At 36.9% G+C, this 24201-nt stretch overlaps 1 protein-coding gene across 2 annotated transcripts; it reads left to right on the top strand.

Moving 5' to 3' along the window:
* Positions 1-2671: 2671 nt before the first annotated feature.
* On the top strand, positions 2672-23845 carry LOC120932246. Of its 2 annotated transcripts, none has more exons than XM_040344496.1 (10): positions 2672-2879; positions 7431-7519; positions 10463-10525; positions 13013-13069; positions 14606-14656; positions 15576-15641; positions 17994-18044; positions 19851-19883; positions 23127-23227; positions 23685-23845. In XM_040344496.1, exons 1-9 carry the CDS (start codon positions 2687-2689, stop codon positions 23208-23210), a joined length of 687 nt encoding a protein of 228 aa, XP_040200430.1. In that variant the 5' UTR covers positions 2672-2686; the 3' UTR covers positions 23211-23227; positions 23685-23845. The 2 variants fall into 2 exon arrangements, with proteins under 2 accessions (XP_040200430.1, XP_040200431.1); XM_040344497.1 differs by lacking the exon at positions 2672-2879 and adding an exon at positions 3154-3278.
* Positions 23846-24201: the final 356 nt, after the last annotated feature.

Below are 24201 nucleotides of genomic sequence, written 5' to 3'. Positions count from 1 at the left end.
TTTACCAAGGACAAATAGACTGTGCACTTTGCAAGTGCAGTTGCACTCTGCATAGGCATTTGCTCCAAAGCTTAGTAAATTATGGGAATCTATGCTGACTTCCAACATCCAATTATGTGCAAGCAAAAAATGCTGATTTTTTTTCCTAGCATGTGATTGGATATTCTTTGCACAGTGAAGCTTCCCCCCATTTACTAAACTCTTGACCAAGTGCCCTTGCAGAGCGCAACTGCACTTGTAAAGTACACAGTCTATTTGCCTTTAGTAAATCCAACCCACAGAATCATGTCAATTAGGGTTTGTTTAGTAAATGTTCTCCTTACTCAGTAAATAAGGTGACTATTTGTTTGCTTCAATCAACCAATTAAATATAATGCAAATTCATGTTTTTACTGTTTTATTTTTGTTTCATTTCCCCTGGGCAACGTTAACACAATTATATATTTTTTTTACTAAACTAAATGAACTTTCAATATTCAATATACATTTTATTTTAGTTAACTTTATTGCTCCAGCAAATTTTTACTATACGGTTCATATTTTATTGCCAAGAGATGTTAGGCTGATATAAAGTTCAAAAGAAGGTAGTATTGGTGTATTTTATGAAATGACTCCCTAACAACGTCTCTATTTGTCTTAGTGAAAACTGTCAGCTCAACATATTAATGATAGATTCTAAAATTGTAGCTTTGTCTCAAAAACAAAAACAGGCCAATTCTGACATTTCTCTCCTACATGTATACATCTTTTTTTTTTTTTGCTAGAAAATAACATACAACCCCCAAATGTTATATGTTTTTTTTTCTAGGAGACCCTAGAGAATAAAATTATCTTGCACGGTATTTGCAAAACAATTTTTCAAATGTTTCATGCAAAAAAAAAAAAAACAGTAGTTAGCCCAATTTGTTTGCATAATATAAAATATGATGGTACTCTGAGTAAATAGATATCTAACATGTCATGCTTCAAGATAGCACATGTGCGTGGAATTTGCGCAAAACTTTGGTACTTAAAAATCCCCATAGGCGGTGCTTTAATTTTTTTTTACTGGTTACATGTTTTGAGTTACAGAGGAGGTCTATGGCTAGAATTATTGCTCTCACTCTAATGCCCTGTACACACGATCAGTTTGTCTGATAAAAACGGTCCTATGGACCGTTTTCATCGGACGAACCGATCGTGTGTGGGCCCCATCGTTTTTTTTGCCATCAGTGAAAAAAATTAGAACCTGTTTTAAAATGTTCTGATGGTTAAAAAACCGATAGAAAAAAACGATCGTCTGTGGGGAAATCCATCGGTCAAAAATCCACGCATGCTCAGAATCAAGTCGACGCATGCTCGGAAGCATTAAACTTCATTTTTCTCTGCACTTCGTTGTGTTTTACGTCACCACGTTGGACACGATCAGATTTTTAACTGATGGTGTGTAGGCAAGACTGATGAAAGACAGCTTCATCGGATATCTGATGAAAAAATCCATCGGTCCGTTTTCATCAGATGAACTGATCTGGTGTATGTGGCATAACATTTGTGGCGTTATCTCACATGTGTAGTTTGAACACCGTTTACATATGTGGGCACGACTTACATATGCAGTCGCTTCTGCATGCAAGCACACGGAAAGGAGGAGCACGTAATTTTTCTTTATTGTTAATTTTACTTTTATTTTTCTACTTTGACACCTTCTTTTAAGAAATCCATTTTGATAACTTTTATTCCTATTACAAGGCATGTAAACATCCCTTGTAATAGGAATAAGCATGACAGGTCCTCTTTACAGTGAGATATGGGGTCAATAATCTCTAGGCTGGAAAGCCAGAAAAAAAAAAAAGATCTCAGCTTCCCAGCCAAGGCAGCAACATTTTTTCAAGTGCAGGGGCCAGACGTGACATTGTAACATCGCGCCTGGCCTCCAAACCATCATAGAGACTCCGGGACCATCTGGTCTGCCAGAAATCTCTATTGTCAGCATCTGGCCCCAGCGGTTCCCTTCTCCAAATCACCGATGGCAGGGGTGAATCAGTGGATGCACCGGAGGGCAGCGGGAGGGGGGACATTCGATGTCTGCTGTGGGCACACGCAGGTGCTTCGTTATACAGGTAAAACAGCTGTCTGCCTATGTAAACAAGGCAGATCGCCATTCTTTCAGTACAGAAGGCATGGTTCCTGTGCCTCTGCTATGCTGTTTTATTTTTCAAAATTGTCAGCCTTATTTCGTTAGAGCACAAAAAATAAAAAACGCAGAGGTGCAGAAAGCTCTATTTGTGGGGGAAAAATGACATATATTTTGTTTAGGTACATCTTTGAACAACCGCACAATTGTCAGTTAAAGTAAGGCAATGCCGTTTCACAAAAAATGGCCTGGTCATGAAGGGGTAAATCTTCCAGGGGTCAAGTGGTTTAAAGAGCTCATCTTCTCACTAAAGCTTTGAATGGCACAGCGATGCTCAAATTACCAAAATTGAAAGTGGTTTTAGTTGTTCACTTTAGTTTAGAAAAGCACTACATTATGTGCTCATATGCAATAAGTAGAATGGTAAATATCACAAATAATGTATTTATATTGCTTGTTATTTGCAGATCTACAAACATAAATTCTTCCACAACATTTGGTAAGTGGTAATTTAAGGATAATCTGGCATGGCTAGGTGTTGTGGCTTGGAAACTTTTCACAAGTGCTGACAGAATGTCACCTGATGATATAACTACTTCTTCCCAATATAATAATAATAATGTTAATTATAACAAATGCCATATAAATACCATCTATATTAATATTGGTTCATCAGATCTTTTGGCAATCCCTATGTATTCCTCAAGAACCCCAAAACCCAAAACAGCAGTTGTCATTCTATTAGTTGTTCTAAGCTGTTGCTTTGGTAAACCAACATCAATCCAAAACTTGGCATCCTCTAGGTATTCATTGGGAACCCACAAAGTCCCTGTCGTTATGAAACACCAATTGGCTTTTTATTGGTTGTTTTAAGCTGGTGCTTTGTTAAGCCACAACTAATATTGATTCCATAACATTTGGTAAATTGTAATTTAAGGATAATCTGTTTTGTGGCTTGGAAACCTTTCATAAGTACTGACAAAATGTCATGCGAAATGTCACCTGATGACATAACCATCTTCCTACAATATAAATACCATCTAATTTAGCATTGGTTCATCAGATCTTGTGGTAATCTCTCAGTATTCCTCAAGAACTCACAAACCCATTGCCATCATGAAAACAGCAGTTGTCTTTATATTGGTTGCTCTAAGCTGTTGCTTTGGTAAGCAAAAATGAATCTAAAATATTTCTACTAAAAATAACTTTTAACAATTATGTTTAATGTGATGTTATCCAAATGCCAAATTTTATAATTGATTTTAGAAATGAATGTATTGCATAAGTGGTCTTAGTTATTCAACTAAAATATTTTACTTTAATTTAATATGTGCTGATTTTACCTTTTAACAATTATGTTCTAGTTTTAAATTATTGGAATGTCAGAGCTCATATCTTTTTTTTTTTTGTGAAATGTGTCTATTGAATTTTAACAATTAACATACATAAGTACATATGTTGGCAGCACAAGAAAAGATCACATATATGTTAACAATATTGAGTTGTAGTTCCAACATAAACTAAAAGTACTTTAACTAAAACAACTTAGCATTGATCTAACTACTCAAAAGATTATGTCATACATTGTATAAGAAAGGATAAAACCAACTTAGACCAGGTTAATATAAGATGACCTTATAAAAAAAATAAAAAAATAAGTCTTAATTATTATCAAGAGCATAGTTTAAAAAATTAAAAATAAAGAAATAATTCATTATAGAATCTAAAATCTTATACTACATATTGGAACTATGTACAATTGGTAAAATGATAACCGAGCAAATACAATTTCTGCTACCTATATAAAGAGTAAATTGAAAGAGGAGAGAGAAAGAATGAGGCCTCGTACACACGCCCGAGGAACTCGACGTGCCAAACACATCGAGTTCCTCGGCCAGTTCAGCCCTAAAGCCGCCGAGGAGCTCGGCGGGACGAGAGCTCCCATGGAACAACGAGGAAATAGAGAACATGTTCTCTATTTCCTCGCCGAGGTCCTCGTCGGCTTCCTCGGCCGAAAGTGTACACACGGCCGGGTTTCTCGGCAGAATTCAGCCAGAAACTCGGTCGGAAGCTGAATTCTGCCGAGGAAACTGGTCGTGTGTACGGGGCCTAAGGGGAGAAGTAGAAGAGAAAAGATAAAAGAAAAAGTAGTCTTAGGTAGGAGAAAAAATAGACGGGGAAGAAAGAAATGAGAGGTAGTAGGGGTCCCCGGGGAGCACATATCTTTTTATGATGATCTTCATAACAGTATTGTTTTACGTTTCTCATTTGTGTAAAATATTATTTTAGATTGGTTGGTTTATTCTATCTAGATAATTCATTAGTAAACTCTGAAAACTCAGTGCTCTACTATTTGTGAGGCATATCATTTATTAAAAATATTAAAACTGGTAAATTTAATTGGTAACTATACATACATTTTTATGCATCTACCCCTATTCCAGTTAAAGGTTGTAGAAATCACTGACATTAAGTGCAGATCAGAGATGTCTTTGCATTCTGTTATAGTTTACTGCAAGTAACATAATTTTCATTAAACTGGTTGTTGGATATGTCACATTCCTGTAAAATGCAATTAATGGATTGGCACCTAAAACTGTAGAGAGCCTACTGGCAATGCTAGTGTCAAGTTCTTTGTCTCCGATTGACTTTTTTGATAACAGCTTCCATGGTTTGGGTCCTAAATGTGTTTTTGCATTGTACATCTTGTGTCAATACTAAAAGGCAGATGGGGGACATTAAAAACTCATTCACCTCAAGGACAACATTTGATGTAAGTGTCTTAACTTGCATTATAATGTAAGAGAAATGGCCTGATAAGATGTTGCTTGATTACACGTTGATATAACATTATCAAACAGTTCAACACAGTGCTGGACAAAGTCACCACAGTGCCCCACATTCAAACACTGTCCATATACAACCTCCTATTTATTATGACTAGATAGATAGATACAGTATCTTACAAAAGTGAGTACACCCCTCACATTTTTGTAAATATTTTATTCTATCTTTTCATGTGACAACACTGAAGAAATTACACTTTGCTACAATGTAAAGTAGTGAGTGTACAGCTTGTATAACAGTGTAAATTTGCTGTCCCCTCAAAATAACTCAACACACAGCCATTAATGTCTAAAATGCTGGCAACAAAACTGAGGCTTCCTTCTGGGACGACTTGATGCAGTGTGCGGTGTATGGTCTGAGCACTGACAGGCTCACCCCCCACACCTTCAACCTCTGCAGCAATGCTAGTGGTTTAGACATTAATGGTTGTGTGTTAAGTTATTTTGAGGGGAAAGCATATTTACATTCTTATACAGTCTGTACACTCACTACTTTTCATTGTAGCAAAGTGTCATTTCTTTAGTGTTGTAACATGAAAAGATATAATAAAATATTTAGAAACATGTGAGGGGTGTACTCACTTTTGTGAGATACTGTAGATACCTAGCGGAAAAAGGAGGGAGTTTTTTGGGGACTTTAAAGGAGCCAATGAGTGGATAGGTTCATCTGCCTCCATCCCTATTATATGCAAAAACATCAAAGGGAATAGATAGATATATACGATAGATAGATAGATAGATAGATAGATAGATAGATAGATAGATAGATAGATAGATAGATAGATAGATAGATAGATAGATAGATAGATAGATAGATAGATAGATAGATAGATAGATAGAATATGAACTCGCTCATAATACCCTACTAGGGTTGAACAATGAACATTCCTTTTAGAACAAATGATGCCAAGGAGAAATGGGAGAATCCTTTTGCATATCTCAGTGTCCATTAGACACTAATGAATGTGTTTGTTATGCTACAACGTTTGGTCATTGCAAACCAGGATCACATTTGGGGAATCATGAAGAATGATTTCCATGCCTCACCTTTACTCGAAAGGAGGAGCCACCAGATTAAAATCTCATACATACATGAGCCCATAAGTTTTTATAAAGCCCTTGTACAGATTGTACATCAGCCTTCACAAATGGCATGTCTACCCCAGGTGCCAGATCATTACAGCAATTCCTATCTAGCCTATTGATGTTAAGTAAATAGTAATAATAATATACATGATACACAATCATTTGTTAACCTTGCAAATCTTTTGGGGGTTCTGCTATACAGTTGTTTTAAAGCTAAGTGTTTTAATAGTATCTATGAGGGATTGTGCTTCACAATAAATTGAAAACCTAATGTTGTTTATGAATTCCTGTTTTACAGTGCAAATTTATTTGAAAATTTAGATCACAAATAGGGAAACATATTGTATTTGGCATACTGCATTCAAGACTAATGCCGCATACACACGATCGGTTCATCCGATGAAAACTGTCTGATGGATTTTTTCATCAGATATCCGATGAAGCTGACTTTCATCAGTCTTGTCTACACACCATCAGTTAAAAAAACGATCGTGTCAGAACGCGGTGATGTAAAACACAAGGACGTGCTGAGAAAAATGAAGTTCAATGCTTCCGAGCATGCGTCGACTTGATTCTGAGCATGCGTTGATTTTTAACCAATGGATTTCCCCACAGACGATCGTTTTTTTCTATCGTTTTTTTAACCATCAGATAATTTTAAAACAGGTTCTACTTTTTTTCACCGATGGGAAAAAAAACGATGGGGCCCACACACGATCAGTTCGTCTGATGAAAACGGTCCATCAGACCGTTTTCATCAGACACACCGATCGTGAGTACGCGGCATAAGATATCTACAGAAGCAAACAGCAGGCATTAATAATAAATTGCTTTTGTTTATAATTTACCATAAAGCCCGATTGAACCTTCCTGTTTAATTATGTGAACAAAGTAAGGGTGCATAAGAAATGCAAGTGTGTAAAGCTTGTATTTTTAAAGCACCTCCATATACAGTCTGTCCCCCATCAGTGGTAAGCAGAGAAGGACTGTACAAGAGCAGCAGTCTCTCTGAAGAGGTCCAACACACCCCCTGTGAATCAGTTAGATCTCTCCAATTAGCAGGAAGTGTGAGCTTTCCTAATTGCCGAGCTTTAGCTCAGGCTCACAGGGGGCATGGCACAATGCTACACAAAGTCTCACAAAGTGCATAAGTTCTTCCATGCAGACTGCTGAGGGACAGGCTGTTTTTAAGATGTAGCAGCTTTACAAACAATAAGAACAGTAAGACTTGCACACTTATTGTTTTATTGCATATTAAATGAGCTTACATAATTTAGTAGGAGGATTTAATTGGGCTCTAAATTAATATAAACGTAAAATAGCAATAATAATAATAATGACAATGACATCATCCTTATCCTCATCATTATCTATTTGTTTTGCAGATGTTCCTGCTGCTTCTAAAACTCATGGAAAACGTCCTCGCCCTGCTCAAAGTCCCATTTCATCTGACTGCATAGTAAACTTACTTAAGGTATGTCAGACTAAGATCGTATAAGAAATGGCTTGGTGAAGAATTGAATGGGCTGTTTCTCATTTCCTACCTGGTGTGTAAAATAATAAAAAATATTATTTGTTCACCTTAGTAGTAACATCCCAATACACTGTCAATTATTTCAACAATAACAGATGTTTTTTTTTATTTTTTATAGCAACTACATGTAAACAGTACAATTAAATACATCTTGCCTGTTTGATAATGCAAAAATAACGATAACACACAAAGATATCTGTGTTAAGAGCTACAGTTAATTATCAATAGTTCTATTAACCATTTCAGCCCCGGAAGATTTGGCTGCTCAATGACCAGGCCATTTTTTACGATACACCACTGTGTCACTTTAACTGTACCCAAACAAAATTGATGTCCTTTTTTCTCCACAAATAGAGCTTTCTTTTGGTGGTATTTGATAACATCTGCGTTTTTTATTTTTTGCACTACAAAAAAGAAAAAACTTTTTGCTATATAAAATATCCCCAATTTGTTTTAAAAAAAAGATATTTTTTTCCTCAGTTTAGGTCGATATGTATTCTTCTACATAATTTTGGTAATACCAATCACAATAAGCGTATATTGATTGGTTTGTGCAAAAGTTATAGCATCTACAAAATAGGGGAACGATTTATGGCATTTTTATTATTATTTTTTTTTACTAGTAATGGCAGTGATCAGTGATTTCGATCGGGACTGTGACATTATGGCAGACAGATCGGACACTTTTGACACATTTTTGGGACCATTGACAATTATACAGCGATCAGTGCTATAAAAATGCACTGATTACTGTGCAAATGTCACTGGCAGGGAAGGGGTTAACACTAGTGGGTGATCAAGGGGTTAACTATATTCCCTTGTGTGTGTTCTAACTGTAGGGGGATTGGATTGACTAGAGGAGATAACAGATTGTTGTTCCTAGCTAGTAGGAACACACAATATGTCTCTCCTCTCCTCACAGAACAGGGATTTGTGTGTTTACACACACACACAATTCTGGTCTGGCTCTCGTGCCCACGACCATGCGCATTGGCACCCCCTGCTATCCCCGCTTAAAGGGCCAACATACAGCTACATGCCGACCTGCCACAGTATAATGACGGCAGCTGGTCGGCAGTTCACAATCAATAAATCTTTATGAGAAAAGAATCACTTGTTGATTGACTTCCTGTCCCAGTTCAACTTTTAGGATTTAGCTGCTTAAAGTCCAACTTCATACACTTTTTAAACAGTTACCCAACAAGAGTTTAAAACATTAAAATAAATCAGCTCTAGCTGCAATACCTCCTTATCTAGTGCAGCCCCCCCCCCTCTGCAGGATATCTCAGTCTTGTGCATTAAATGACAACCAGGTAATTACCCTGGAAGACCAAAGATAACGGGTTAAATATACAGTCAATACATCTTTATGAGAAAAGAATCACTTCCTGTCTCAGTTCAACTTTTAGGATTCAGCTGCTTTAAAGTCCAACGTCACACACTTTTTTAACAGTTACCCAACAAGAGTTTAAAAAAATTAAAAAAATCAGCTCTAGCTGTCTATCTTGTCTCACACAGTACACTTATGGCGCGTACACACAATCGGATTTTCCGATGGAAAAAGTCAGATGGACTTGTTTCATCAGAAATTCCGATTGTGTGTGGAAAAATCATGCATGCTCAGAATCAAGTCGACGCATGCTCGGAAGCATTGAACTTAATTTTTCTCGGCTCGTCGTAGTGTTTTAAGTCACCGCGTTTTGGACGGTCGGGAATATAGTCTGACAGTGTGTAGGCAAGACTGATGGAAGTCAGCTTCATCGGAATTCCGACGGAAAATTCCATCGGAAAATCCGATCGTGTGTATGTGGCATTAGCCCTCACCTAGTGGTTCCAGTCAAATGACTTCTCATCTAGTTAATTGAGTCAGTTGCCCCAGATGGCACAAGAGGCACAGTTGTGGTGCAATGTAGCTGGAGTGTTCATACCTGATAAAACCAAAGGCCCAAGCTCCCTTCTTAGCAGCTGTGCATTTCACATAGGGAGATGCAGTGTCCAAAGCTCTTCATTGACACAGAATCTTTAAAAAGTGCAGGTTCAGGATTTTTTAGTGCAGTACTTCCAGCACTTGCCTGTGTGATGTGTCCAGCGGCCAGGCAGTGATACTGAGCCTGTACTTCTAACAGACTTGGTGTCCTTTAACTCATTGTCTGTGTTTGTGTGTGTATACACCCACTGACAGCACTATCATCTTTCTTTGGAGTGCTGGAGGGGTGGTGGGGACAGCATAAAATGGTGGCTTCAGGGTACTTCTGAAGCAATGTTGAAGCTTTAGTCTGTCATTGCAATTGATGCTCACTGTGAAATAGATGCATAAACATGTATATTGTACAACAATCTCTTACCATATCTTAACTTCGCTGACTGATGTTTCATTATATTAATGAGTATGTCAAGCCAAAAGCTTTTTCGAGTTCTTGATAGAGTGGGGGAGGATTAGAGATCACAAATTACATACCAAATGTTGCATGTCAGGGGGCGAGGAGTGCTTAAAGCGGAAGTTCCACTTTTGGGTGGAACTCCGCTTTAAGTTATGCTGGCCATCAGACTGGGGACATCTAGTGGCAAAACCGTACTGTGGGGAAATTTCTGCATTGAAGGTGAATACCACAACAAAAGCTGGTTTTGTTTTTTCATTTTTTTTCTTTTAATGGGTTATTGATGTTGTCTTGTTATTTTTGGCTGAGGTTGTTTACATGTACAGCATTTTCTAGTCAGGTGATATATAATGAAACTAGGGCATGTGTTTCAGTGACGTGGAACCTCATTGCAAACTGATTTTTCATTTGGCAGAATATAGATCGAAATGTCAGTATTGTTATATAACTTCCATTATGTCATTCAGCAAAATGCATTAAAATAAATCATTTTATATATTTACAGAGTTCTCTCCCTGACACTCTTATGAGACTCCAGGAAATGTTGTGCTTGTTTTCGGAAGCTGAGGTAAGGTTTTTTTTTTCTGTTACGACACACTGACCATTGCGAAATGTAATTTCCAAATACACTGCATATTGAATAATAACATTAGTAATAATAATAATAATAATAATAGTTATCGGTATCATTAGGATTAAGGAAGCATATTACTGGTTCAAGTTATCTTAAACCTGATCTTCAATGAGGAGCTAAGAACTAGTGTTCATTTTATACTGTATATACTGTATTTTCTTTTTAATGTGCTCATCCTGGATAAAGTGTATGTCAGGAACTGACTGCTGGACTACAGAACTCTTTTTCCCCCTCCATATGTGTATATTGATTTATTTTCCAGTGAATCTTTCCTGCTTTGCCGGGCCACACACAGGGGTTGTTTTACTAAAACCTGAAAGTGCAAAGTCTGGTGCAGATGTGTATGGTAGCCAATCAGCTTCTAATGCTAGCTTGTTCAACTAAGCTTTGACAACAAAAATTGGAAGCTACTTTATTTTATTTTATTATAGGCAATTATATCTTGAAAGAAAAGTTATGCATTTGTGCTAATAAACTAAAAGCTGCAATAAGAATATTACTAGGATACTACACATATTTAGTATTTTCCTTTATTTATGAAAACCTACAAAATATATTTATTTTATTTGGCTATCAAAATGAAACTGCCATTTGTCAAAATAATAATTATTTTAGGGATATAACAATTATTTTGGGAAGTAACTGTGAACTCCGTTTACAAATAAGGACAGTTAGCGATTCCTAACAAATCAGATGCATTTGTATGCACTTGCCTTAGCAGCTATTAACTTGATTGGCTTTAAAAGAACCTCTCTTTTCAGCCATTCTTGGTCAGGTATAAAAATACACAATGAATGTCGTAATTCATTAAAAATGATTAAAGGTATTTTAAATGCAACTAGTGTAAATATCTGAACGTTACTTAAGTAATCCCCCTGGTGGATTGGGAGAGACAGTCCAGGAGGCCAATGATCGCCTTACATTTATATGTGCTGACAAGGGTTATTCTGACAGAAGGCAAGAGCCCAGATATACTCCATCAGACTGTTATGTCCAATCACAAGCCGGGGGAAGGAAGGTGACAATGTTGCTTAACCACTTCCTGACGGTCGTACGACTTTATACAGCCGCAGGGTAGATCTAAATTTCCGGGAGGCGGTCTATATATACGGCCAACGGCCTCCAGCCACTGGGGGGCGCGAGCGTGCCCGCCGCATCATTGAGATGCCGATGCGCGTGCCTGGCGGCAGCAATGTCCGCGGGCGCCAGTGATCGGTGGTTACAGAGACAAGGACGTGGATCTGTGTGTGTAAACACACAGATCCACGTCCTGTCAGGGAGAGAAGAGACCGATCTGTGTTCCTTGTACATAGGGACACAGATCGGTCACCTCCCCCAGTCAGTCCCCTTCCCCCACAGTTAGAAACACTATGCAGGGATCACATTTAACCCCTTCCTCACCCCCTAGTGTTAACCCCTTCAATGCCAGTCACATTTATACAGTAATTAGTGCATATTTATAGCACTGATCGCAGTATAAATGTGAATGGTGTCAAAAGTGTCCGATGTGTCCGCCATAATGTCGCAATGCTGATAAAAATCACAGATCGCCGCCATTACTAGTAAAAAAAAAATAGAAAAATAATAATTCTGTCCCCTATTTTGTAGGCGCTATAACTTTTGCGCAAACCATTCGCTTATTGCGTTTTTTTTTTTTACCAGAAATGTGTAGAAGAATACGTATCGGCCTAGACTGAGAAAAAAAAATGTTTTTTAAAAAAAATTGGGCTATTTATTATAGCAACAAGTAAAAAATATTGTTGTTTTTTTCAAAATTGACACTTTTTTTTGTTTATAGCGCAAAAAATAAAAACCGCAGAGGTGATCAAATACAACCAAAAGAAAGCTCTACTTGTGGTAGAGGACTGCGCAATTGTCAGTTAAAGCGACGCATTGCCGGAAGCTGAAATTTCACCTGGGCAGGAGGGGGGTATATGTGCCCAGTAAGCAAGTGGTTAAAGGCAGTAGAGAAAAGTAAAGTTACTAGGCTAGCTTTTCTGTGTAGCAGGGCTGTGTAAACCACAGAACTGGAGGTACAAAAATCCAAATGCAGATACAGTAAAACTGATACAATGTGGGTTTGTTTTACTAAAGACAAATAGGGTGCTTACTTTTCAAAAGAATTTTAGCTTACTGAATGGGGTGAAACTATGCTGACTTCCATCATCCAATAATATGCAGTCAAAAATACAGTTTTAAGTAGAGCAGAGAGAAGAGATACCACTGACCTGGCGAGTGTAAACCCAGCTATCATGCTACATAATTATAAATATATATATCTATATAGATGTATATATATATATATATAAATCAATCAGAAGAGGCGTAATATAACATTTGTCTTTGCTCAATGCTGTGCATTTTTTTATAACATTTGTTTGCTCTAAAAATGATTATGTAAGAATTGTCATTCTGTAACAGAAAACGAAAAATGCAGATTTGTATCGCGAGTTCCTCACTGCACTCCACCAACTTCTGGTAAGATGCTTCTGTTATTTCCTCCCTTAAAACTTTTTTAATTTCTTTTTTTAAGATAACTGTGCTGGGAAAAAAAGTATTATTAGAAGAAAGGCAGCAATGGCATTTTATATATTTCACTCAGATAGTTTTTTTTTTTAAAAGCAATATAGCCAGGGCTGCTGTTAGAAATCACAGGGTCCTGTTGAGGCTACCTAACACCCACCACCAGAATATATAAAACCTTTTTTTTTTACAAAAAAATAGACTAAAATTATTATTAGCAGACACAAACACAACATAACGTACACAATTCATGCAAAGCGGTAAGACTGTACTGAGTTAATAAATAAAGCTCTATGTGAATGAGGTCTTGGGGCTCGTTCACATGGGCACTGTGACCTGTACAGTTTGAACTTGTGGTTTGTTTATGTAGCTGGAGCTGCCTGGAGCTTTGTGCAAGCCTATGTTATGCTATGGGGTTTGCAGCAGCTGTATAAACACAGCCACAGAATATAATTTGACAGGTGTGTGGGTGCAAGTGCACGACCCTGGACACAGACAGTGTGCATTCAGGACCACTCAGTTATGCCTGCACTTACAGTTGCTGTGTCTCCATAGAGCAATAGGTGACACCAGTCACATGGACTGACTCCTCATTCACATGGCCAGAGTACCTGAGTGAGGGAGAGGAGGAGAAGCTGGCTACGCTGCAGGAGGAGTCACAGGGGAATCGGTTTGTAGCAATCCAGCAATACAGCCAGCCCTTCTGCTTGTCAGGTGCCTGGGCCCCCTGTTGAACTGATGAGGTCAGGGTGCTGTACTGGAGAGCTGGCTGTACTGTCTTATCAGCATCCCTAAATATAGCTAGGTATCTACTAACAGAATAATTACATCAACAGGTCAAAATGGCATTTAAATAAATCATCAGAAGTGTTAAGGTGTAAGAAAAGTAGGTAAAGAAAGTTGAAACCAGGAACAATAAATAACATCTCAGCTGCTGCCTTCCCACTATAGATAATTAAATAATGAATAACTGTTTGATACGTGGCATTATCCATGACAATTTCTCACAATTACTCATTTTAATTTCTGATTGTTGCAGCAGAGTGGTTGTAAACTCCCATAGATTAAGTGTACCTATATGTAAACCTATAATAAGGCAGACCTCTAGGTACTGTAAATATCCCCTAAACATGCACCATTTAGGAGATATTTACTGTATATGCAGCCAATGACGTCATCGGCGCATTCGCTCTTTGAAGGAACGGCCACCCATGCCGTTCCTTCAGAGCCCTGTGCCATGACCGGCTGCTCCCACGCACATGCTCAGGAGTGACATTACGTGGCTCTGGCTAGTCACACAGCCGGAGTCCACGGACCCGGAAGAAAGATGGGTGAATATGGATGCAGCCTCCAGCGGTAACAACACATCGGTGGAGGGCTTGTTTTGCAGGTAAGTTTGACATTATGCCTTTACTTTGCAGGTCAGAAAAAACTAAAATAACCCTGCGATTTACCTCCTCTTTAATATGGTATTTTATCATATCTTAACAGAAAGATGCCGGATGTACTGTGGATCAACTTCTGAAGTTAGAAGACGTCTTGGTAAAACAGATTTTGATGGAGATGATCATATGATTTCACAATACACTTGACTGTTGTATGTTATTTCTTAAGCTGCCAATACAACAATTGGTTCTCCTAATCCCCCTCCCCCTTTGCATACTATTCTTTTGTTTATTCACCAGCTGCTTGGTTCAGCTGCCAAAAAACAAACATAAAAAAAATGTTTAAATAAGTTCCAAACTTTTTTACTAGACCCTTACAGAGGGATAAGGACTCTCCCTACCCCTAGGCCAATCACAGAGAGCAAATCACATACTTCTCTAAAAACAGGCCTATAGGGTATATATATATATATATATATATATATATATATATATATATATATATATATATATATATATATATATACTGTATATTTGCTCATGATGTGCTAAAGAGAGTAGTAGGAGGCTGAGGAAAGAAAAGTCTTTACTGCCGGGGAGGGGGCATCAGCATAAGCATGTTGTTTCCACCCCTACAAAAGTTCAAAGCATGAAGCTGCTAAAAAAGGCAGAGCAGAAAGAAAGTACTGAACAAATGCTTATGTGCATATTTTAGATGTCAGCCAGCCATGCATGCACAACCTCAAATGTTTTTTTAAACAAATGATCATTGTGTAAAAATGGACAATAAATAGTAAACATTTGTAGTTCTGCAGGACAGTAGAGCAAACACTTGAGGAGTGGCTTAATGTGAGAGAAAATATGGTGATAATTTTGTCCCCCAAGTATGCTATCTTTAAAGGGACATGTCAAGAAGGGTCAAATGGCCCCCGATCTCATCATAAACCATCAGACTTGGCAAACAATCTCTTATGTCTCTAGGCACCTCTATTTTCAATACTATTAACTTCCCATCATATAATGGCTAGACACACTGCACATGCAATGAAATATACTAACATTTATATCTTTGGTAGAAAAACGTTGGTGACCAACTTGGAGTAGTGTGTCGTAAAATTGTTGAGCAAGTTCTAGGCTGTGTGGTAAGTTGCAAGTAACAAAATTATTTTAATGCTAAGTAAAACTGCTCAACAGAATGAAGCAATTGCTACAGTTCATTGAAAAATCATTCCTTACATTTTTTCATTGAACATTGAATTGAATTTGGTATTAAACCAAATACCTCAACACAGTTACATGGTCCCCATGTTACTTCACCATAAATGTAGCCTATAGTGTCAATCCATGGTGATGATGCAGCCTACACTCCTAAGAAAAAATCCATTAAGTGGGTCCCCAGAACTTTTACAGTGTGGTGATCCTCAACTGTGTTTTTTTATGAACTCTGTAGGTAGGCTCAGCTTTCTTTTTGGGAAATCCCAAATAAACAATTTCAATTTGCAATCAGTAAGAATTGCAAAAGTGTAAAACCTCTCAGTAATATTTAATCAAGGGCATCTATTTCTTTAATAGGTGATACATAAAGGGCCATTTTGAAAACGTAAGATTTTTAATAACACTTGCATTATAGAGCAAAGTAATTGCATGGCCATACCTCAAAGAAGAACACTGTGCACTGGCATAGTGTAAGGATTTGTGTAAAAATGTATCTCTAGGCACTCAAATGGTTGGCTTATCTGGTTTAAGGAGAAATTTGGGATGACTGCAGCTTGTAGGCTGTAGCATTCGATCTATCCTCTGCAAAGAGGTGATAAACATGATGCTTCATGTTCACTCCTGTCAGTGGCTCCTCCATATCCAGTAAGTAGCTAGGGATCCATTCCTCCTCTTAACAGTAGTATCATGGGCCGATAGGTAGGGATTCACCAGGTATTATTTCAGATAGTAAAAAAATTAAAATAAAGACAGACCTTTGACATGTCTTCTCCCCATAAAATATGCATTGCCCTTATGGTTAATACAAGGCCTTCAGGCACCTATTAATTTAGTCCGGTTTTACTTCATAATCCCATCACTTTCTTAATGTCTGTTTGATTACATACTTGATGCAGGTATTTGAAAATGACCAACTACTGTTTCTTGACTATTATTGTTATATTCTCTATTAAAGGGGTTGTAAAGGAAAACATTTTTTTCCCTAAATAGCTTTCTTTACCTTAGTGCAGTCCTCCTTCACTTACCACATCCTTCGATTTTGCTTTTAAATGTCTTTATTTCTTCTGAGAAATGCTCACTTCCTGTTCTTCTGTCTGTAACTCAACCCTGTAATGTGAGGCTTTCTTCCTGGTGTGGAGAAAGCCTCTTGAGGGGGGAGGGGGCTGCAGGAGTGTCAGGACACCCACTAACACACAGCTCCTTTCTCTATCTGCAAAGTAGAGAGTGTACTGACTTGCCTGCTCGCCCCCTTCCCCCTCGAGAGGCTTTCTCCACACCAAGGAGAAAGCCTTGCATTACGATGTTGAGTTACAGACAGAAGAACCGGAAGTGAGCAAGGTAAAGGAAGCTATTTAGGGAAAAAATATTTTCCTTTACAACCCCTTTAATGTTTGCACATTGCTGGCTTACTGTTATGATGTCTTAACAATATTAAAGGACACAATGAAACTTTATAATGAAAAAAAAAGTTGCTTGGGATTTTTCCCTATCTTATCCTGGCTCACTGGGTTTCAACCTGTTGATAGCACTTCCATAGCAGTAATTTATGCTGTAACATGTGCTATCTTCTTGCAACATTATTTCACCATTACATGTAATCAAATATAATACTAGATTAAAGCACAATCTCACAATCTAACAGACCTTGTGATAAACTAATAATACAACACACTAGTTATTACATTCTCTATGTGTGCATGGGGAGACCACAATTGGATAAATCATATACATCATTAAAAAGTGATTCATAGAAGTAGATGCTGGAATGGATAACAATTGTTTCATTGTAAATATATGTAAAAAACAAACAAAACAAATGTGTCCAAATTTTGCACCTATAGAATCTAGGTTACCAGGTATAATGGGGATAGACATATATTATATGCAATGAAAATTCATTGGTAAATATGCCCACATGTCGGTCAGAACACCTATAATGTGGACACAACATATGGTCATATAGGCAGTTCTGTATGAAGATATGGTATGACCTGATATACGAAATTGACTTTTGTCTAGAATCTATTGCTCATCACCTCAACTTTGTAATGGAGAAAATGTGCAATATACATAGAATTATCCATGTATATAGTATAGAGTAAATGGGTAGGTGGAATTGAGTATGGGTAATTAACATTCATCTTGTGTTTTGACTATATATACGGTATATGAATATTGCATTTCATGCCTTTTCTGTTCTGGTAATCTGTAAAAAAAATTATATTGTGACAAACCAATGTGTTTTATTATTTTAATATTGATTCTTATGAATTTTATAGGAGGACCTTGGATTATCCAAAACTCTGTTTAATGTCCTATGCCAACTGGCAGTAAGATACATTTTATTATACAATCCAAATGTTTTTGCATGTATTTTGTGAATAAACCAGTGGATTAATAGAGTGTTATGTCTTGTCATGTTATAGAAAATGTTATGTAATCATATATTTTATGCTCCATTCACATCTTGGTGTTTGGGGGGGGGGGGGATAATCATGGTAAAAATGCGCAAATAGAATCGCCGGACACCCATTGCTCAAAAGAAGCTCATGTACTTCTTTTGGGTGACAGGCATCCCGCAAATCTGTTTACATGATTTTACCGTGATTGTCACCCGATGAATCGCGGGAAGATCGCACAGCATTTAGGGTGCTATTAAAATTGACGGGCAACGCACCAGGAACGCACGGGCGTACCACAATTTGCTGGTATTGCGAATCACAGCAATTCTGCCAGCGATTCAGAACATGGAGATGTGAACGGAGCCTTATGATAAAAGACTGTACTTACCAGGAAAAAAAAAAACACTTGCCAGAAGTTTGATTTAGAAAATAAACTTTTATCAATAAAAAAAAATAAAAAAAAACATATACTGATACTTTTTAAAAGGTGTCATGTAAATCAAGGGATAATATTGTTTACTAACCACTTGAATAACAGTCCATATTACCCCTTCATTGCCAGGCCACTTTTCAGTTTTTAGTACTGTTATATGTTGACTGACAATTGTTTTGTCATGAAACACCATACCCAAATGAATGATATATATATATATATATATATATATATATATATATATATATATATATATATATATATATATATATATATATATATATATATATATATATATTTGTAGACAGAGTTTTCTTTTGGTGTTTTTTTTTTTTTTACTATATATAAAAAAAGACTAAAAAAGACTAAAAAAGTCATAAAAAAGTTAGGATAGTGTGAACACTCCAAAATGTACCCCAAGGTGATCTCTTTGTTTTCCCCAAATTTTTCAGAAACGAAAAAATGTGGTAGTATTGAGTTGGTAATGGTGCACTAAATATGGCACATACAGGTCATGTATAGAGGAGGTGGTAAAGGGGTAATGTAGACATCAGATGCAGTTGGGGGATAGAGAAGAAGGGGTTCCTGTGCATATGTGCAGGATAAGGGAGGCATAGGGTTGATATACAGGAAGACACGGTATGGACATCAGATGTACTGTTAAAGGGGTAAAAAAACATTACTTGCATCTGCTGCTGCCTTGATCTGTACAGTGATCAGGAACTAATGAGTGACTCATTCATTTGTTCCCTTTCCTCCCCATCCTTGGTTGTGAGAGGAAAAGGTAGGGTACACTTGGTACACTTGTACGCTTGTTTTCAAGTACCTTTTTTACATGAGTACGTTTTCATACAAATACACTATACTAAGTGAATATTTACTTTGCAAAATAAAAAAAAAATCTGCTCTTTTAGTGAAATAACCCAAGATTATTTGCTCATTTTCAACTTTGATTCTATTAGTCAAGTCATTGAAAAAATATATAATGAAACACTGGGTTTGACTGACCTAAGCAGAGGCAAAGTAAATGTTAGTAAAACAAATGAAGCTGTGTTTGCTTTGCATAATATATCATAAGAAAGATAGAAACTTTAAAAAAAATTCCTTCACACATGATCGGTATTCAAATTGAACACAGCATCACCTTTTTTACCAAAATTTGCTTTCTCTACTGACTCTAGTTGTTTTGAGTGTTGAATGATTTCACCTTTGCATGACTGTGTAATCAGCAATCCTGTTGTTTGCTTATAGAAATATATTTGCGTGTGGCTAAATCTTAATTTATAATAATTTTCCTCTAGGGTGACCTTCTCATAAAGCTGAGTGATGCCCTGGTAAGTTTTTTTTTTTTTTTTTTTTAATAATGTGAGAAAAAATATTAGATTTAATATATATATATATATATATATATATATATATATATATATATATATATATATATATATATATATATATATTTCTGGTAAATAGCAATAGGCACACAGGCTAGGGACACAGAAACCTGTATACTGTGACAACTTGGGGGCTGTAAAACTCAATTTTAGCGCTCACCAGTGAGTCCAGTCCATGGCCATTTTTATTTCAAACAGAAACAAAAGTTCACAGCAAACAAATAGCTTCACTTGCAGGGGGGGTTTCAGCTTCATTACAAACATAACAATATTCAGCCTCCTGGCTCTCTTTGGCAGCCCTGCTGCTTTGTCTCTTAGGCCTCGGGCCTCTGTCTGTCCTGTCCCAGACAGCACTGTGCGGACATGCACACATCTCTGTCTGCTTCCTTGCAACCATACACATGAACTCCTCAAGAAGGTGGAGCTCTACTATGATCAGGTCCAAGAGTATAAGGGTTCCAAACAACTGCACACTCACCCCTTCACCTACATTTTCATTGTTGCAGGGCCTCGCCTGCCTTTATATTTATTGGGGTTCCTGTAGGTAACCATGTTATTCTTCAAATCAGTTGTGGTTTCCTTGTGGAGTCTGAATAAAGTAAAGTTCAATGTTTAATGTCACCAAACTGGTCCAGGCAAACAATTTTTTAATCACAGAAGGATGTGGCCTCTGCCTCTGGGTGATCTGTAATGGGCTGTAGTAGCCTTAGCTACATAAAATAAGCAGTGCTGTGTTTCAGCAGCAGTAAGGGCAACTTCCAATCTTTTGCCAGATAAATAGAGAGGAAGCCTTGTATTTAATGATAACAATACAAAGCCTTTCTTGAATGGTGAAGAAGCACTAAGCTTAAAGGGGTTGTAAAGGTACAATTTGTTTTCCTAAATAGAAGAAATAAGGACATTTAAAAGCAAAATCGAAAGGATAAGGTAAGTGAAGGAGGACTGCACTAAGGTAAAGGAAGCTATTTAGGGAAAAAAATGGTACCTTAACAAACCCTTTAACTCTCTTTAGGCCTCGTGCACACAAGGCTTAACAAATACCAAATTTACTTGTGTTTGAAATTTGTTTTTGAGCCTGTAAAAGTACCTCTATGTTAGCCTATGTGTCCAGGCACACATAGGCATTTACTGGTGTATCAGAAGAGGAGTGTATATAGGCTGAAAAAAAAGGAGAGGAGCTTTTGGGCAGAAAAAAAATGCTTGATACCTGTAAACGCATCTTAACATGCCTAAATGCTAGGACCATTTAGCGCTTGAGTGTTCATTCGCTTCAGTGACCAGAACAAAATAATATTCTGGCCAATGGAATCTATAAACTTTTAATCTGCTTTATGCCAGGAGAAAAAATGTATTCAGAGGAGAAATTGAAATGCCCAGTGTACATTAGCACTTTTATTTGATAGAATGCTGGAAGTCATGCATACTGCTGCTGGAACACAGTGCCTCATTACTGTATGTAGCTAATGCTAGTATAGTCCATTACACCAATGGTTCTCCACCCTGTCCTAAAGTACCCCCAACAGGCCATGTTTTGGGAATTTATCTTAAATAAAATAGCTTTCCAAAAAAGCAAGCCATTGACTCTGATTTAAAGCACCTATGCAAGATGAAGGAAAATCTGCAAACATGGCCTTGTTGGGGGTACTTGAGGACAGGGTTGAGAACCACTGCATTACACTACACATTATTCTGTATTGGCCCAAACAAACTATTTGAAGTGACATTAAACACAGAATTGAAATTTAACTCCCATCCCAAGTCTGTGCATAGGTCTTTGAGGTTTCCCATGTCCATTTTAAGCCCCAACACCTTTCATTCAACTGTCAAATGCCATATCTGGCTGAAGTGCTAGCATTTGCCAATGAATAATAGCGGGCAGTGTACTGCCCCAAGAGGAAAGAGGATTTGACTTGCATTTGGCAGACATTAAGGTTCTTGTCTGAGCTTTGATCTAGTGATCTACAGGGACACATGGATCAATCTGAAGACCAGCATAGATATTTTCAGACATCACATTAGTTGCTACCTCAGGCCAGAGTAAAATGTGGTTGAGCTGTATTTCAAAGGCCTAGATGGAACACTCGACCGGGGCTTGCTTGCTGGATTTCCAAGATCTGTCGTGCCCCATTCCTCTGTATCCTCTCCAAATGTATACACTGATTTCACTCCCAGTATTGATGCCTTTACACCCAAAATCCTACCCAAACAGGGGTCTTTAGTGATGCATTTCTAGAGGTATTCTTATGTTAGTAGGCACTGAACTCCAAGCACCTGTCTCTGCATTGATTTTACATGCATGATGATGTCACAGGGAGTGTTAAAAGCTGTTCTCACTACAGGAATAAAGTAAACAAATAATGCTGGGAAATGAAGGGGAGAGGGAGGACTTGAGTAAATTTAGGTAATGTCTGAACATGCACTTTTACATTTATGATGTTTAATTCTATATAAATACAAAGGTGTTTAGCCATATTTGCTCAATACATTCGTAGGCTGTGCCTCCTGCTTAGCAACATAGCATGTTGATAAAGCTCACACTGACTAAAAGCAATGCAATGACAAGGCATTACAGTTTGATAAAGCTTATTATTTGAACAAATAGCTTAATTCATCCTAGATTGAACAAGATCTTTTAATATTAGGATTTAAACCAATGTTACCTAAATGTATTACCTAAATGTATCTATAAGTATTCATTTATAGAATCACAGAAAATATCTCTAACCCTAATAATGTTTTAATTTCATAACTAGATAAAGTTAGAACATATTACACAGTAGAAATGTGTGTTGGATAGAACATGTCTTTCTAACTAATGTATTCATTTAGTTTTGTATTTATGCTAGTGGGTTGAATAATTTCTGTGTCCATAGCTTTGCTTATCTGCATTGGCCATTGTAAGTGGGCCCACTTTTCTGCTGGGCTCTTTATTTATTTTACAAAATGTATAAGGTAGCAGGGTTATTGTGATGCTTCATTTTGTGCAAAATCAGGCTTATGGAAGAAAGTTTGGCAGCCTGGCTTGGGCACTTTGTTGCTGTGTATCCAATTCAGCCTACTACCTGTATTGTCTACTCATGATTTAAATATCAATTGAGATTAGTTATTAGTTAATTAATGATGCTTATGTTATAATTAAACAAATTCTAAATGGATTCTAACTAAACACTAATGCCCCCTCTTTAGAAAGGACTGGATCTGAAAATTGTCACAGGCTTAACAAGTCAGATTAATATTGGGGGCAAAGTCAAAATTGTTGGCATTCTTTAAGGAAACAAATTCAATTTGTAAGTTCCAACATTTTCTCTTAAATATTATGTCACTTAACAATATGTATCATGTTAAGAATATGTTTATATTTTAGTTTGATTAACATTTGTAGAACTTTATATAAATAAGTATTTATTTTTGCTACTACTATATGCAAGTCATGCATAGTAATAATAATAGTAATAATATAATGTAATAGTTTACAGACACATTATCCATATGGGTGTATTACTGACACTTGTTTGACCTTAGGAAGCTGTTTGGATGTGTTGTGAAACAGCTTCAATCTTTCTAAACTAGTCCAGTTTATTGTGACTACCACTAACTATAACTGATATTTTTATATTTTTTAACTTGACTTTGAAACATATATAATTGTAACACATGAAAAAAAAAAATCAGATTTTTTCAATGCACAACATAGATACGTTTTTCTAGAAAATCTTTTTTTTCTTTATTTTTTTTTTCTTTCAGGGATGTCCAAAATTGGAGGTTGTTTAAAAAAACAAGACTTATTGGAAGTGGTCTTTCTTTTGCTGCATGCTGGCATATATCTATTATTCTCTAACTATTGACATTTGATTATGTACTTAGTTCACTTTCTATCTAATAAAAGACATGCTCATTAAAAAGTATTTATTTTGTATTTATTTTCTTTAAATAGACAATGTTTTAAGGTAGAAAATGATAAAAAAATAATAGGGAGATATATTACAGAAAAAGGAGTTGTTGCAAATTATACACAAGCAAAGGTAAAGGTGTAACTATGGGCTGATAGTGGGTGGTACACATGCCAGAGATAAAAAAATAGAAGATAAGCAGATAAGAAGATGTCAACTAAGCAGATTTGTAACTTGGGTTTCATAGGGATGAGGAAAGGATAAAAAACCCAGGTCAGTGAAACTTGCCACGCCAGTTAATTGAATAAACTTGTGGGCAAACTTACTCCACCCATCGGAGAACAGAGATATAGCGCTCATTAGTGCCCCAA

This window comes from Rana temporaria, chromosome 3 (genome assembly GCF_905171775.1).
Source record: "Rana temporaria chromosome 3, aRanTem1.1, whole genome shotgun sequence".
Classification (NCBI taxonomy): domain Eukaryota; kingdom Metazoa; phylum Chordata; class Amphibia; order Anura; family Ranidae; genus Rana; species Rana temporaria.
This window is presented reverse-complemented; position numbering and strand designations above follow the sequence as displayed.

What these genes read in the sequence shown, in the direction of transcription:
- LOC120932246 (XM_040344496.1), top strand. Translation starts at nt 2,687, where the DNA reads ATGTCACCTGATGATATAACTACTTCTTCCCAATATAATAATAATAAT. An exon ending in TGAAGTTAGAAGACGTCTTG is followed by an intron (nt 14,657 to 15,575) that starts GTAAAACAGATT and finishes TATCTTTGGTAG; the next exon opens with AAAAACGTTGGTGACCAACT. An exon ending in TAAAGCTGAGTGATGCCCTG is followed by an intron (nt 19,884 to 23,126) that starts GTAAGTTTTTTT and finishes CCCCCTCTTTAG; the next exon opens with AAAGGACTGGATCTGAAAAT.